At 37.8% G+C, this 18,072-nt stretch overlaps 1 protein-coding gene across 1 annotated transcript in view; it reads left to right on the top strand.

Annotated features, from left to right (window-relative positions):
• Positions 1-17,384, top strand: part of MIPEP (mitochondrial intermediate peptidase) — a 74,767-nt gene extending 57,383 nt beyond the window's left edge. Inside the window, exons 17-19 of the mRNA XM_063331284.1 lie at positions 7,114-7,235; positions 7,999-8,072; positions 17,134-17,384. Coding sequence (XP_063187354.1) covers positions 7,114-7,235; positions 7,999-8,072; positions 17,134-17,228 — 291 coding nt within the window. The 3' untranslated portion in view covers positions 17,229-17,384. The remainder of the gene's footprint in view (positions 1-7,113; positions 7,236-7,998; positions 8,073-17,133) is intronic.
• Positions 17,385-18,072: the final 688 nt, after the last annotated feature.

The raw sequence follows: 18,072 nt of genomic DNA, 5'->3' as shown, positions 1-18,072 counted from the left end.
GCGTTACTGTGAAATAGTATCTATTTCATCTTCCAGTGTAGACACAGATAATTTATATTATTAAGTTGTACTGGCAAATATATTTTGCAGTTAAATTGCTTAAAATATTTCTTGGTTTTTTGTAAGAGCTTACCTTAAGCAGCATTTGTGATGTTTGTTTTAAAATAATGGGTCAATACGTAAAATTTGGTTTAATTGATAAAGTAGAATGAAAACCTTGGGCTTCAATGGGAGTCTGTACCCAAAGGAAACCGTGGTGATCTGATTCTAGTTATCTCGGGCTTATGGATCTTTGAAACTTAGGCAGTAATAAATTATTAATTAGTAATAGAGTGGTGTGTGTGTATTGCATTTGTATGTGTGTAATGTGTTACAACATGAAGGACTCATTTGGAAATTCTCTGGCTGCATGTTTTTTTATATTTTACTTTTAAGACTAGTTATAATGTTTACAAGGAACATTGTCTCTCAACTTGTCCAAATAAAGTCATTCGAAGGACAGAATATAAAATCAATTTTCATAGCTCTTTGTCTTTTAATCCAAGTGTTAAGGATTGTGCAGCAATGCAGATTGCAGATCATACACATAGCTTTTTGATGTCAGCATTCTTTGTTATCCCATGTCCCCCTTCCTCCAGGCCCTTTGTGGGAAGGAGAGAAGGTGAAGACTAAACAGTTTTAAACGATTTTGCTGTAAGCAGCTCAAATGCATTAATAGTTTATAAATAAAAGTGAAATATTTTTCTTTAATTTAAGTAATTCAAAGACCATATGGTACATATCTAGAATCACCTAAGTGGTTAATTGCATGTTAAATTCCTTTCCTCTTCCCTACTGTAAACAACTGCAAAAATATTTACATTCCCTGCCTTGCTAGATTTATTTATCATTTTATAATAAAAACACAGAAGTGTTATAAGTTGAAGTTGTAATCTCTTGCTTGACTCGCTTTCTGAAATGTCAGCGGTGTCTCTGAGTTGGTTTACTTTGTGCGCTCTCCCACTCCTAACACAGAAATGCACGACGCTAAAAAACTGAAGAGTATTGATGTTAAGCAAGTTGGGGGTACAGCACAAGATGTGGTTTCTTGAAATTAGCTTTCTGTTATTCTAAACAAGATTAGAAACTGCAGCAAAGGAAGTGGTTTTAAAGCTCTTTATTGGATTTTTTTATTATTGTGAAACTCCAAAATGATGACGGTGATGTAATTCCATAAAACTTAGAGGGGCTCAGGCCAAAAATACAGAAAGTAAGTTGACCGAGCAAGCCACTGCATACCTATGGAGAGAGTTGTTTCTGCCAGTCAGTGAGTGCTCTGGCTTTTCCCCAGAGGTAGCTACTGGCACAGTTTGCAAACTCTGCACTCCAAACCTTGTTAAACTGTTTCTTCAAGTGAGAATGAATTGAGGACGTCTTCAAAGCACGCCATAAACTTATGTAAGAAACTAATATAATAAGGGAAAGAAATTCTGTGATTTGTTTCAGAACAGCAGTGAATTCTTTAAGCGGCAAAGCATACGTGAAAATCCTTTTCTTGTTTTGTAAAGTAAATGAGTAGTTTAAACAGAAAAGCCGGGAGAATAAATTCTGCTATGTGACAATTTGGTCTCCCCAGAATAGGTGCACCCAGTGGCAGAGCTTGAGCTTTGGAGCCTGGCAGCCACAGCCTGGGCTTCTGCTAGCGGTGCTGGGCTGCTTGTTCCCGTTATGGGGGGGGGGGGGGGCAAGGAATAAAGAGGAGCCTTACCAGGGAGCTTCTCAGCTTGTCTGACCGCAAGCTCAGTTCTTCTGGGAAAGGGAACATGGAAGAGGTTCAGAGGAGGGTGTTTAATTGAAGTAGACTAGCACACTAATTCTGGAGTCACTGTAATGAATGAACGAGACTGAAATTTTCTGTACTGGATGTTGTTGCAGTTCTGTGCTGTGAAATCTCTTGAATAACTTCCTTGAATTTTGAGAAAAGTGATCTTAAACCTCCATCTGTGACAGAATATGGGTGTGAAGAGCATGAAAATGCAGAATGGAATCAAAGGAAAAAAGCGAGACCAGATCTCCTGGTTGTCAGATAATAGTGTTTTCTTTTTCTATAAAAATACTTTTCCCCTCTGATATTTTAAAATGATGCCAGTCAGTGCAGCTAGTACATCAGAACTGGAAACTCGCTAAGCTAAATGTGGAGCATCCCTCCAATCTGCACCCCACGGCAAATTTACCATTTTTGTGTGCTGAAAAGTGGCCTCATAGTTCTTGACCTGTAACCTGCAGCTCTTTACGTTCCATCTCCAGCTCCTGCTGTATGAGCGGCTGACACAGTGCCAAGAAAACATCACCTGTGCTAACTTACAGTGTGCTCGTTTGCATGCCAGAGCGGTGCTGTCCTGGAGTTTCACTAGCCCTGATAAACCCTGGTCTCGGCAGAGGGAAATAGCTTGTACTGATTTCCACGCTACTCACTGTTCCCTTCCAGACCCTGGAGCTTCTTCATGTCTCTCAGGAGTTTTCCACCCGTGCTGATAGCTAAATTCAAGGGCATTAGGAGCAATAGGACCGAGTTAGTGCCAGACCCAGGGGTTCTCCACCCAGTAGCCCTTGAAGGAGATAAGTTGGCTGCTCCTCTGTTGGATTTCCTGCCAGAATAAGTGTTTAATTAAGAAGGGGGAGGGCACCAAATATAATCTCCATCAAGTATTGTTGCTCGTGGAAACTATTCAACAACTTGCTCATTGATGTAATTACTGTAGCGCACATTTTGTAATTAGAAGACTTAAATGACGAAAATACTTTTCTTAATTTAATGTTCAGTCTTTTCAGGTTCTCACTTGTGTTTTTTGTCTTAAGATGCAAAGCAAAATGGACTTAAATATACTTCGAAGTAACTGAAGTCACAGGAGAAACTGTTGAAAGAGCATTTTGAGAAGTCCAAGCACTAGTCAAGAATTTCTGTAGGTTTTTTTTCTTTCAAAAGATGTAGTAGCATTTTGTAGCAGTGATTCCATGTAATTAGTGGAGCTCCCTGGAACGACGATTACTCACACTCAAACAAAAGCTAGGTTAGTATATATTAAGCTACCTGTAGTTTTTTCTTTCAGTTTTGTCTTTTTAGCATCACATGTAAATTTTTATATCAGATTATTTTTGTGATAATTTGAACAGTTCTAAATTTAGAATTCAAGTAATTGAATCCTAAATTATTTTATGTAGTCTTCAAAACAGTTTAGTTTAACTGATCCTACTACATTGTTGAAACGAATGATTTAACTTTTAAATAGAAGAAAGAAGTTGTAGTAAATCATTCAGATTTCTCCTAGAGCAGTACTCTTATCCTCTCCAAAGATAACAGGATAAATACTTCTGTCCTCTGACTACAAAGGAAGCCTACGTGACTAGTTTGGGCAAGACGCCTAGATTAAGGTAGCTAAAGTAAAATGAACTGAATTTTACCCTAAGAATGTATTGTACAAGGACTTTTTAAAAAATTCCAGATAAGGTGTAAGAATACAAAAGTATCAGTGCAGTCTTTTTGTTTGCTACAAGATGTGATGGAAAGCCATTGCACATGGAATTTTGGAAATATTTCAGACATGGTTATAAGAGAAGATGGATAATGCTGGTGGGGAAAAGGCCCTTTTAATAACTGCAGTGGATCAGTCGCACACCTTTATTTCAGTCTGTGGTGTTGGATGAAAAGCAGGCATGAACATGACCTGTGGATGGCATATTATCATAACCCATGGGCTATGCTGTAAAATGCACTGTTTTATAAACTCCTGGAATGGGTTCATGGAACTTTTTGAAGTAGATGATTACTCAGAGTCTTCATTAACTTTCTAGCCACTTACCAAAAATATAATATTTAATAAAGAGAGTGCCCTACTTCTACATGTCTAGCCTTTCCAAAAGGGAAACTGATATGTCTTTTTTTTCTGATTTTTTAATATGGAGAAATCAGTCAGCATTGGAAATAACACCAAACATGAAGTCATTTTGCATCTATAGCTAATTTTGTTAAAATGGAGTTCTATGTAAAAAGATGAACCATTTAGTTTTAAATACATTTACAGTGATGTGTTTATTTCTTATTGATTATAGAACTTTTTTAAAGGAGTATCAGCCTATATATTCTTGAGCTTTTTGAATGTTTTATGCCTAGCTTGTAATCTCATCCGTATAATGTAGAAAGATTTTTTTAAATGCAGGCAGGTAGCTCCTTGTGAATTTGGGTAGAGGATGTGTCTTAATGTTTAAATATTTGTTGACAGGTGGCGAAGTCCAGTTTTGGAAAGTTAATTGCTAGAACAGTGTAGGATCAGAACATGTACTTGAATAATGTAATAGTTAATTTTCTCTTCTGAAAGGAAGCAATGTGAACTTTCTTACGTAAGTATATTAGCAAAGACGAGGTCAAACAAAATGTCTTCTATTTGAACAGAGGGTACTGAGGGCTGGTTTAGGTGCAGACTCTGAATCAAGCTTTTGGTCTTGGACAGGTTGCTGAGATGATGTTCTTTTCTCCTTGCTTACTTGAGATAGAGAATTTCAAGGAACCAGATGAATGGAATAGTTGGTCATCCTGGAAGTGCAGACGAGCTGTTTTAGGTGCAGACCATTAAAAGCAAGAGCATTTAATGTGAAAGCTGTAACCTGAGCTGTTGAGGAAAACATGCTGTCCTAGTTACAGCTTATATGATACATTTAAATAATTCCTTTCTGATGGGAGAGGTGGAAATAATCTTCTCTATGTCAAGCTCATAGAAATTATTTTTGTTTGTAGCAGACAAAGCAACTTGGATTTTTCACTGCAATGACCTGTTTGGAAATTATTTAAATTTCTGAGTATGTGAAACCAATTCATCAGTAATGCTTTTCACATTCCTGAGTGAATTGTACTTTCAAGTCGAAACATTTAATTCTAACTTTGAAAACTTAGCACACAAAAAAATAAAAACTGACAGTTTTCCTGCTCAGTCTTCTAAAAATGTAGGCTCTCTGATCTGTTTCAAAATGTGCTTTTAGTTTAGTGATTATGGTTATAATTAAGGGACTAGTTAGAAAAACTGTAGCTATAGAGTGTAAACACGGCAACCATAATAATTTTCAGAGCAAACTGGAGAATCTGTATCCAAGCTGAATGTTTTTACATACTTGCATTACAATGAGATATGGTTCAGTTGCTGTTTACCTTAAAGAAAAGAAAAAAAAAGTTAATCATTCTTAAGAGTTTGCATCATGCATCAAGACCCACAGAAAGCTGAAGACAAGACAGTTTTTCATTTCCTATAACTTTGTTGCTCCAACTTTAAACTAGTTGTGTAAGCTACCAGTAGAGGCTCGATTACTCACCCATGGCAAATTCCATCTGGTTGGGACACCTGTCTTAGGGTGGAGATAACCATCTTGTTAAAAGTAGCTTTTGAATGGCTGAATTACAGCTAACTTTGAGAACTTTTATTTGTAGGTGTTGCTTAGAAAAGGGAGCTAACAACTTTGTTTCTCATCAGCTGTTCACAATTATCTAGATTACAGGCCACTGTCTGCTGCCTTTTTTAAGGTAAAAAGGCTGATGAAAAAGCCAAATTCTTTTTCCACCCTCTCAGTTGGTCTTTTTTTTTTTTAACATACACATATATCTTTGACTTGGCTAATGGAGAATAAGATGATGATTCTTTCATGAAGAAGGAAACATAGTTTATTTCAGCTGTCAAAAGTCAGGAGATTGTTATTTACAGTGTGATAAAGAATCACCGTTAAAGATAAATAGTTCTGGAAAACTGTTAATGCCCCTTCACTTTCCTGTTTGGCTGCCTCAGAATTTCAGCCATTGACTCTAGGATAGGAACAAGCATCTGACAGCCCATGGATTTAAATTTAAAACATCTGTTATGCTACTTTATTGTTTATCTTCTAGTTCCTCTATAAAACTCTGTTTCCTATAGTACCTACAAAAATCTTGACAACAGTCGTATCACAAGAATGTTAGGAGCTTTGACTTAGGATAGGAGGACAAATAAGATATGGGACTTGTCTCCTTTTTGGTTTCCTCAGAGAGCCGAAAGGGCAGAGTATTTCTCACTCCTTCATCTATACATTCATCCATCTTCAGTTCAAAAAATATGCCCAAATCTGTTGGGAAATCATGTCTTTTCAGCTTGGACCTGCTTGCCTTTCCACATTGCACCAGAGAGGTGATGAAATCTTCATGCTTGGAGATGCTGAGACTTTAGACAGAGCCGTGAGAAACCTCATTAAAGTTGGCTCTGCTTTGAGCAAGGGTTGGACCAGATGACCTTCGGAGGTCTCTCCCAATTAAAATTACTCTGTTATAGTCAGGAAAATAAAAAAAAAAAAAGTATTTTTATTCCTGTAAAAGTCAGGCTGATACTTCTGATTTTCTCTGCTAAGAAAACATAAGTAAACAGTCAACACCAAACGGCATTAAAAAAGGAGTCCACCATCACTGGAATGAGTCATAAAGCCAAGTAACAATACATAAATGAATAACAATATAATTACAGATGATAATCTGCTATATATATGCATTTTAAAATGTGCAAACAAATCTGTGAACAATGACATTGCATGTGGATGTAATTTGTCTACCTCTGAGTTTTTTGGCATATGGGAAACTGTATTTTTTATAGTATTAAATGCAGGTCCCTATTATAATTTTGTTTGTGGGAAAAGTTTATGGATTGAACTTTTCCAAGTGTGACACTGCACTTATTCATATGGAAAATGATAAAATGTGGTGTTACTTGTAATAACGTAGTTGTGGTTTTCTTTCAAGACAAGAACAACAACACAGCTACTATCAAATATGAATACATTTTCTTACTGCTCGGTTTTCTCTCTTTCAGACCCTATTTGTGTATAATTTCAATTGTGATGATCAGTATATTGGATATACAGTATTTAGGTTGAAAAATGCTTCTTATAATAAAGGATGCGTTCCTTCTGGGATTTCTGGTGGTGGTTGGTGTTTTCTTTTTTTTTTTTTTTAACTGTTTGTCATTAAAAGTAGCAGATTTCTTCCATCATACTTCAGAAAATGCCGAACAGTTTAAAGGATTTAAAAGATAACTTCTGTTCTGTTTTTTGTTTGTTTTCTCCTTACAGGCCTGGCAGCTGCGATTCAGTCATCTTGTGGGCTATGGTGCCAAATATTACTCCTACCTCATGTCTAGGGCTGTTGCCTCCATGGTGTGGAAACAGTGTTTTGCTCAGGACCCGTTTGATAGGTAAAACCAGAGAAAATATTAAGCAGAATCAAGTGTCGTGCTACTTGCTTCTGGAAAACATGACACAAATGGGGCCACATAGGCTGATGGGCTTTTTTAGTGACAATTAGTTTTTAGCCTTTTTCTTGATTTTAAGAGGATTAAAAAACAGATATAAAGTGTACTTTGGGACATGCTCATTGGTGCAAAAAAATTCGTGTCGATGTTTTAAAATACAGGTGTGCCAGTTGTGAGGCACTGAAATCCATATTTAGATGTAATTAGAGAGCTTGATTTTCATAGATGCCTAGTTACTTGTAATTTTCTATTGAAATCAAAGCAACTGCGGGTATTAAGCAAGCTTCATGTCACCAACTTCAAAGCTAAGTATAGCTATGCTACTCATTTTGCTTGGTGAAATTAAAAAGTAAATTGTGAGATCACAAATTGTAAGGGTTCTTATATCCTAGGTGAATGTTCAGAGCATTGTAACAGAGCAACTTATCCCCTTGGAGCAATGAAGGCTGAAATGTTGTTCACAAATTAACTTCTATAAGCACCAACACATATTCATATGTATAAAATTTGTCCAGTTACTCATAGTGTAATTTTAAATGTAATTTGAATTTGAGGAGTCAACATGGAATCAAGGCAGTCATTGTTTCAGAGTGGAAAATTTCATTTGATCTCTGTCTCGGAGTTCTGTAGGGATCCTAGAAGCAAATTTGACTGAAAGCTGAGCAGGTTGTGTTTGCAGATGGCTCTAACATCTGTGTTTCTCCAGGGCAATGGGTGAGCGTTATCGTAGAGAGATGCTGGCACACGGCGGTGGAAAAGAGCCCATACTTATGGTTCAAGGTAGAAAAAAATTTGAACTGTTTTATTCTCTTGCTCAAGGAAGAAATAATTTAACTGCATTTCCCAATTTATCTTTTTAGTTTAATTATGATTGCCATTGTATTTATGAAAGAAAACTTGTTCATGTATTTAGTTAAGTGGACTGGTTGTCAACTTTGTTTCATGGTCAGTAGAACTCCTTGTGATACACAGAATAAAACCACACACATATAGTTGGGGTGAAGCATTGGAAGTGGTTGTATTACAAGGCTGTCTAAAGAATTCAGAATAACAGTATCATATAGTTGAAGGAAGATAGATGACACCATTTTGGGGTACAAAAAATGAGTAACTTTTACATATGTGGAATTCATACTAGATCTGGTTATTTTGTATACAAGAATTTGAACTTGTTTTGGCCACGTCATTTTAGCATCATCAAAATAGCTTTGGTTGTATCAGTACTTTGAGTACGTGTTTCACAAAATGGAAGTCTGAAGACTGTAATAAAGAAACGGTTCATTATTCCTCTCAATACCATATTTGTCTTTTTAGTCTGGAAAATTCAAAAAGCATTCATAGCAATAGCAAAAATACTATGCTTCGTATATTAAGCAAAAAAAATGACAGGAGAATGAAACAAGTTTGAGAAACTGGTGACTTTATCTCAAATCTATCAATGAGTCCAGGATAAAGACTTTCCTCTATAGTGTTGCAATATGCAAACCAAACTTTCTGCATTAATGTTGCTGTTCCTGATATGAGCACTTGGCAAGTGCCCCATCTAATGGGGCACCTTTCAGTTCACTCTGAAATTCTTAATATTAGGGGTAAATATTAATCCGCTGACCTCTGTTCACTCCAGTTTGGTAGAATGGAGGTTGTGGGTTTTTTTCTTACAGATAAGGAAGACAGTGGTAATGTGTCTGTATTTCATCATGAGATTGGCACAATTTCATAACTAGAGCCTTTCAGTTCTTTAACCCATCTGTTTATATTTGAGGCCATAACCTCTGCTCTCCTTAGACTCATCATATAGTAAGCAACTATATATTCTCTAGATTAGTCTATTTATATTTCTGATCTGCAAGGTTAGTTTTCTTTCAGCATGACTTTGCAAACTTGCCTTTGTTTACTGTTTTTGAAGAGTCTTTGTAACCTCAAAAAACTGTAGCCCAAAATTGTGGATTGAGTAGTTGCAAGACAAGAACGTACATCTATACAAGGAAATCCAATTTTTATTGTAAGTCATTTAGTAGGGAAAGAAAAAATGTTTTTAAACAGCAGTTATGCTTATCATCTCTTCTATTTCTGGGATGTATTTTTAATTTTACTGAGCATGGAACCTTCTTGAAATGTCCTAGAGGCTATGTTGAAGTTGCTGGCAGTGTGCTCCCTTGAATCAAGTAGTATTTGAATGAAGTTTGCAAAATTCATCTGTGGATGACTTATATAAAATCTATGGAAGTACAGCTGGCTGTCCCTCTTGCATGTGAGAGAACACAGTGGAACATGGTACAATCTATTTGGGGTTGAGCATATGCATCAGTTATTTTGGGTAAAACTCGTTACTGAAATTAATCTGAAAAAGTGGCATCATAATCCAGGAAATTCCAAGTTTATTTTAAGTTTAAAGGAAATCCAAATATGATGAAGTCTGGCAAGGTACAGTGAAAGCACACAAACAAGTTTAACTTTAATAATGCAGTAATTAACATTTTTTAGGCATTTCAATATTCATAGTCCTCATAGTCCTCAATTCATTTAGTGCAGATAGTTCGTCGGTGAGTCGTCAGGATCAATGGTAAATGATGAAGAGGCAATAGCTATGCAGCCTGGTGTTTGAAAAAGAGAGCAAGGTAGCTATGTTTAAGGAATGGCTGTACATACATTATTCTACCATTAATGTGACCATTATGATGTGACCAAAAAATCTATGTATAAAAGATATGCAGTTTGATTTTTTTTTTTAAATTTTTTTCTTTAAATCAGTAAATCCATAAACCACTAAACAGAACTGTGTATCACTTTAAGGTCAGTAACTGTAGCGCACTTGCTGGTGTGTTTGTTCACGTGTGATAGGAGAACGAGACGGCAGTAACTCCTCTGTGTCAGCATTAGTATGAGTGATACTGGTAATATGAGCACAGACTATGATTTACAAAAAATGGCAGAGGTTTTTCAAGGTATTTTCACAGAATTAAGGAATTACAGAATAGTTGAGGTTGGAAGGGACCTCTGGAGGTCATCTAGGACCTGCTCAAGCAGGGCCGCCTAGAGCCAGTTACTCAGGACCATAGCCAGGCAGCTTTTGAACATCTCCAAGGATGGAGACACCACAACCTCTGTGAGCAACCTGTGCCAATGCTTGGTCACCTTCACAGGATAAAAATGTTTCTTGATGTTCAGAGGGAACCTCCTGTGTTTCAGTTTGTGCCCATTGCCTCTGGTCCTGTCACTGGGCACCACTGGGAAGAGCCTGGCTCCATCCTCTTTGCACCCACCTTCCAGGTATTTATATGCATTAGTAAGATCCCCCTGAGCCTTTTCTTCTCCAGGCTGAACTGTCCCAGCTCTCTCAGCCTTTCATCATAGGAGAGATTCTCCTGTGATCCCGTCATCATCTTTGTGGCCCTTTGTTGGATTCTCTCCAGTATGTCCATGTCTCTCTTGTACTGAGGAGCGCAGCGCTGGATGCAGCACTCCAGGTGTGGTGTCACCAGTGCTGAGTAGAGGGGAAGGATCACCTCCCTCAAACTCTGGCAATACTTTGCCTAACGCAGCCCGGGTTGCCATTTGCCTTCTTTGCGGCAGGGGCCCACTTCTGGGTTATGTTCAGCTTGGTGTCCATTAGAACCCCCGGGTCCTTTTCTGCAAAGCTGCTTTCTTGCTGGGTGGCTCCCAACATATGTTGGTGCCTGGGGTTGTTCCTGCCTGGGTGCAGGACTTTGTACTTCTCATTGTTGAACTCTGCCTCATCATCCAGATGATTAATGAAGACATTAAACAGGGACCCAGTATTGGGGGTACACCACTAGTTACTGGCCTTCAACTAGACTTTGTGGCACAGATCACCTCCCTCTGGGCCTGGCCATTCATCTAGTTTTTAAACCACCTCACTTGTCTGTTCATCCAGCCCATACATCAACAGCTTCTGTGCGAGGATCTTACGGGAGACAATGTCAAAAACCTTGCTGAAGTCCAGGTAGACAATATCCACAGCTCTTCCCTCATCTACTGGGCCAGTTGTTTAATCATATATCATTATCACGTTGGTTAAGCATGACTTGCCCTTGGTGAATATTTGGTGACTATTCTGGATAATTTTTTTGTTGTTCATGAGCCTGGAAATAGTTTCCAGGATTATCTGCTCCGCCACCTTCCTAAGGACTGAGGTGAGACTGGCCAGCCTGTAGTTCCCTGGGTTTTCCTTCTTGCCGTTCTTGAAGATAGGAGTGACATTTGCTTTTTTTCCAGTCTTTTGGCACTTCTCCCAGTGGCTGTGATAGATCAAAGATTACTGAGAGTTCACAGAATCACAGAATGGTTCGAGTTGGAAGGGACCTTAAAGATCATCTTGTTCCAACCCCCTGCCATGAGCAGGGACACCTCCCACTAGACCAGGCTGCTCAGAGCCCCATCCAGCCTGGCCTTGAACACTTCCAGGGACGGGGCATCCACAGCTTCTCTGGGCAACCTGTTTCAGTGTCTCACCACCCTTACAGTGAAGAATTTCTTCCTGATATGCAATCTAAATCTACCCTCTTTCAGTTTAAAACCGTTACCCCGTGTCCTATTGGCCTCGCAATGCCATCTGCCAGCACACTCAGCACTCGTGGGTGCCTCCCATCAGGGCCTGTGGGTTTATGTATGTCCAGTTTGCTTAAGTATTCCCTGATCTCATCCTCTTCCATCAAGAGTACATCTTCCTTGCTTCCCCTGGCCACTTTTGCATTCAGAATTTCACTTTTATACTCTGTATTTCTTTAATATTACTTTAAACAGAAATTTTAAAAGATACTCAAGTTCATAAAAATAACCAGAATTCATCAGCAGATTCCTTGCCTGTGCATATTGTGATGTTCATTTGTAGACAGTGCAAAACTTAAACGTGCTTGAATGACTGCCTGAAAAATGAAATTAAGGTGACTTGGGTCTTTTGACAAGTTAATAGTTTGATTGCTTGTTTGGGACTATTTGAGGTTAAAACATAGAACACATGATGGGAAAGATTATTATATGTTTATACTTAATTGCTCTGTATTTATTGCAAAAATTGAGAACTTAAGGAGAAAAGTAAGAGCAGTTACTTGTTCTTTAATTTGCTTAGGTTCAATCAGCCTCTGACTCATTTTGCTGCATTTTTTCCTTTTCATTACAAGTGTTCCAGAGTACTTCATTTCCATCTTTTGTTAGTTTTCATCAGTTGCAAAACTGCGCTCCCCTAGCAGATGACCAGATGGATTCCTGATTAAAGACAGATTCCACCAAACTTAAAAGCTTGTCATTTTACTCTTCTTCAGGGAAACAGTCCGGATTCTGTGCTGTATTTCAAAAACCTTAAGTTCCGTAGGTTGTTATTTCAGGAATTTTTTTTTTATATAAAGAAATGGGCTTGTACAAGTCTGCTTTTTGGATGCACGTATGGAGCCTCACCCTTGAAGTGCTTCTGTATCTCATTGTGAAGTTAGCCACATTCATTGACTGTCTGATAACAGGTAACTTCACAAGCACATTTCATTTATACAGTTTCTTTGTTATAATTTTCTTCTCAGAAGCTGTCTATTGTCTTTCTTTTGTGTTTGGATATGACCCTAGCTTTTCATCTTTCTCCCATGTGATTCCATAGATGTACTGATTAGGGAAGATAAAGGATCTGACCTGCCATCCGGTGGAGTTACCGACAAGATTCCTGTTTGGACTAGTCTTTAATTAGAAAACACAATATACTTTTTTTGTTGTTTGGGTTTGATTCTCTTGGCATTTGTTTCCATTTGAAAGAAAAACAACACAAAGGCTTTATGAAACCTTTTTTAACATTTTCTGAAGTGACCCCTTTTATCTTATCCCTTTGATAATCTACAAAATACAGAAACAGTTACAAATGTGGATAGCAGGAGCAATTAAAAAATGAGTGAACAATGCTTTGTTCAAGAGGCTTGCCTTTTTTTTTTTCCCTTAGAGAGGAAATACAGTTTGAGAAGAACTTGATTCCTCTGTCATTTTGGATTGGTCACATGGCTCTTGCAGACCCTCTCCTTCCCATGACGCCGTGGCATTAGGGGTTCCAAATTCCTTTAAAGATATGTAACCCAGGTGTCCCTTCCAGGCCCAGTTGTGTGCTGGTTGCAGGTCTGTACAAGTTTGAGGTGTGCACCATCTCTCTCTCTCTCCCTTGGCACTCCCTGACTGGAAAAAAAAACCCAGGTGCATAGGCAGAAAGTGAATTGCAGTGTGAAAAGTACGGGGTTGGATGATCTGGGATCTGAGAGCATGGAATATATCCTGGAGTGTGCTTCTCCTGCAGTTTTGATGCAGTCACTGAAGAAGTCCTCGTGCAAAATATATGGGAAGTTGCGTTCTTGATTTGTTAACGCTGTGTTACATTGCAGACAGACATATTTAGCTGTGTGCATGCATGGTAATCAACTGAATCTGTAAATAAACACGCATTTGTTCCAGTGCAAGAGGCTGTGAAAATCTTCAGAGAACGATTGTATGTCTCTTTGAAAGTGTAAGAAATATGCATAAATCCTAAGCGGTGATGTGAATGGCAACATATGTTAACTCAAACTACACGGACCCAAAATAATTAGTGTTCCAAAGGGGCAGAGGCCAAATTTTGCCACAGGCTTTATTCTTCTCCCAATTTTCAGTGATTGTAGGTTATAGCTAGCCATCTCTCAAAAGGGTGTGGTTAACCGCAGTGCTGTAATGCGAAAGAAAACGTCAAAGCAGAGGAGATAAGCTGTGCAGTTGCCTTAGGCTTGGGAGAGACTGAGCTGAAATAGGAGTTGGGCTGAACGTATAAAATACACTCCTAGATTTTAAAACTGCAACCATCAGACCTTGTGGACATCTTACTAAATCATTTAGACTGAAGTGCTGAGTACTTACAATATATCAAAGCTGATCTTGCTTTCATATATTTTAATGGAGTCTAAAGGGAGACATGACCATTCTCAACACATCTGTGTAGAGGAAGAGGTTAAAACACGGAAATGCCATCAGTGTCTGTTTCTTTTGGAGTTGTCTACTCTAAAATCTGTAGTTATTTATTTCATGAGGGCATGATCATTTTACTGCAGTAGGAGTTCTTCAGCAATGACCTCAGTTACTCTTCATCCTTCCCTTGCAAAAGCAAATTCTGCTAGTGTCTGCTTTTGATGTCAGTGATGGGAAAATAGCAGTGCAGTAGACCACTAATGCAAGAAATCTGAAATCTGTTTGTATTATCAAAAGTTGGAACTACTGGGTAGGAGGTGATTCCACATCACTTTTGCCAGAAAGATTTTGAATTCTCCTACATTTTTAAAACAAACCATGTGGAGTCTAAATGAATGCAATTTGTATTGCATTTTGAGTGAGATTTGGTAAGACTGTATTCAGCTGCACTAAAATACATCCAAGCGTACTGTAGTTAATTATGTTTCTTTTATTCATTTTGGAATGTTTTTGTTATGATTTGAAAATTTTATGTAAGAGGGAAATTAAATCTACTTGAAGATAATCCCAGCATGAGTCTCTTCTCTTCCCCTTAATCATTGCACTGTTAGCTTTTCTTCTTTTGCAATGTAGTGGTAATCATACTTTTAAGAATTGTCCACAGCAGAATAAATTCTGGTGTGTCAAAACAATTGGCTAAGCATCATCTAGGCTGTTTTTTTTTTTTTTTTTATAAAGTCAGTATTGGAAGGGGTTTTTTGTATTTTGCAGCTTGGGGAGTAGTGGTTATGTCTGTTATGTCCATCTTTATTTACTGTCTATGCAGCAGCATTACAGTTGTCCTTCCATATTGGTATCTGATAGAAAAGGGCATATTGGCTATAGAAAAACAGTTCTTTTATAGAGCTACATCTTAAAAATTGGAAGGAATGAATAATTTCACCATTGATATTTTTATACCTGAGCTAGTCATCCAGATTTCCTTTCTGGGATACAGGGAAAAGTAGGTTCTTCATAGGCACAACTCATCTTGTCATAAAGTAGACCTCGGGAGAAGGTCAGAGTGGCACCCAGTAAGGTCTTCCTACTGTTCAGTCTCCGGAATTAGAGTCAGTTAGTTCAGATGTAAACGTCTGAGGCAAAATGGGGCCAAAAAAAGGCAAAATGAATTGCACTGTTGGGACTGGACAACTCCAGCTGAGTTTAAGATGAAGCTCCAGTAGTCATGCGTGACAGTACCTGTTCCAGTGGGATGCCATCCATGTCACCTTCCTAAGGCGTTCTCTCCGCTTCTGAGAAAACTCCGGGAAAATAATAGAAGTTTAAACTGGAATTCTCCCAAGGCTTCTAGGGAGCAAGTACGCATGTTCCTCAGCCAGCCCGCTCAGGAACCTGAGAGACAGGGAGTCTGCAAAAGGCCATGGCTCTCTGGGGAGGTTGGATTAGTAGCTGGTATCTGGTCCCATCTGTTTCTCAACCTCGCATATAGCAAGCCATTTTTCATTGTGAACTAGAAGTAATGCCACAGTAATTTTACTAACATTAGAGTAGATGACAAGTCTACCAAGTATTTGGAAATACTAATTCTGTTCTCTTTCATTTTGAAAATAGCTTGATGCAAACTTTATTTAACAGCATTTCAGTCAACCTATATATAGTATGAGATTTGTTTTCCTTTTAGCCCTCGCTATTAATCTACTGGGTCATGGCGGTTTCTGTTGACAGTTGCAATGTGTGTTTAAATCAGATTGAAATGGGATTCTGTGAGGTCTTAGCAAGAAAATTCTTTTTGGTTGCTCACACAAAATTACCTCGAGCCGGTCTGTTTCCTGGTGGGTTTTGAATCATTGTGTTATAGTAAAAGATTCCGGTCTTTTAGCAGCATGCAATTATAATTTCCACTGAAAGCAAATATTGTTGAGGATGTGAGAGAATATAAAATTATGTTCAGTAGGTATGCTGATCAAAAAGGGTAGAACAAGGTTATATTTACATTGGCAGTTGTCAGAAAGAACAGATTACTTCAAAGAAGTACAAAGATGAAATTTTACATTATTTGGCAGCTGTACTGTTTTTTTTTCTGGTACAAGTAATGCAGTAAATTTCCATATATAATCTTGAAAATGTTAATAGCAGCGAAAAGACCAACATTAACGTAATGTTAAGTACAAAGAAACATCTGAAAATAATTTACAGGATATATTCTCATGCTTTGTAAAAACTGGGATTCTGGGGAGCAAGGTGTGAGATTTTTACTGCTGTGTTTGTAGAATTACCTGACAAAGTACTTGAGCATGATTCTTCATTATGCTAATTTCCCTGTCTGTTATTCTGTAGCCATATGCTGCAGCTGACAGATGCACTAATTAAAATTTTTAGTAAAAGGTAAGTCCTGTTACTGTAAAAAAGCTAAACTAAAACTGCAGTGCACTGAAAATTATTTTGTTTGGGTATGTTTCATGCCTCGTGAAAAATTTCAGAGGTATTTGTACATTAAATACTAAATTAAATGCTTTTGAGGTGTGTAACACTTTGAGAAAATATGTTGTTTTTTCTGGCTCTGCCACACCTGGGGCTCAGCAGATAAGGATTTAGATACCCGCTCATTTGGAAATTACTGAGTCTATGGTTACATTGCTTTAAAATGGATTTAATCCCCTGCTTAAGCAAGATTGTAACGATAAAAGTCAGTTAACAGTCTTGAAACCTGTCAATTCTCTGATAATGTGTAACAGGTAGCTTGAAAAATTAAATAATCCCTATACACTATAATTCCATTTATTTCTTGACAAAGAAACATGATAGCCGTTTCTGTTGTATTGTGTCATTAAAAGTTAGTTCGTGATAAACATTATTATTGACACAGCTTTCAGGGTCATAGTATTCTTGCTAAGGGTCTGTTGTCTTGGTTTTGTAGGTATGCTTCAGAAATCACCTTCAGTTGAAGATTTTGTGGATGCCCTTGTTTCAGACTTAGACCAGGACTTTGAAACATTTATCATGGACTCATGAAAATGTTCAACAGAACTGAATTCTTTTATGGAAGATTGCATATGTCTTCATAATCGTGGATAAAATACTGTTGTGACCTAGTTTTGCTTCTTGGTGAACACTTGTAAAAGTTTCGATATTCATGTTGGTGGAACAGTAATAAATAATTTCATTGGATCACCTGGTTTCATTTATGAAGATGATGGCTTTCTGTTGCACAGGAGCTTAAGCATGAAATTTGAGAGAACAAATCCTCTAGCATGTACTGTTAGGAAATTTGATCTTGTTGGAAGAGCTGATTGAACTCACCTTCAGCGTGAGTGGAGTGGTATGAATGGTCTTTTGGTAAGCACATTGAATTCAGTATTAGGACATACCTTTCGAGTGTCATGACGAGAACTGTTTGCATGGGTCTTTCTGACATGCTTATGGATGTTCTTTAAATTTGTTTAACACCATTCCTTGTGGGAGTTTTACGTTGGGGAAAAGCAAATTGCGTTTGCAACAGAGGGGAAATTGGAAAGAAAGATGATGTGGAAAACTAGGAACTGTATTTGAGATAGGGAACAAAAAGATGCGAGAAGAAAAACTATGGTCATACAGGTATGTGATGGAAAATGTTAGGGTGTGGAGGAAAGAGATATCTTGCAACACAAAAAAAGAGAGACGAAGGAGTAAAATAGGTACCCCACAAATGTTTCCTAGTGGAGGATAACACAGAAGGTAACTATGCTTTTGTTGCTGCGATGATCCAGTGGGTGTATGTGTGGCCATGTTTGTAAGTAAAAATAGTATCTTTTGTTGTACGAAGCCAGGTCTTCTTCAGGTTTGGAACACAATAGCAAACTTTAAATCTAAATAAAAA

Source organism: Chroicocephalus ridibundus, chromosome 1, assembly GCF_963924245.1.
Source record: "Chroicocephalus ridibundus chromosome 1, bChrRid1.1, whole genome shotgun sequence".
Classification (NCBI taxonomy): Eukaryota; Metazoa; Chordata; class Aves; order Charadriiformes; family Laridae; genus Chroicocephalus; species Chroicocephalus ridibundus.
Note: the sequence above shows the minus strand (reverse complement) of the source record. Positions and strands in the feature narration are given on the sequence as shown.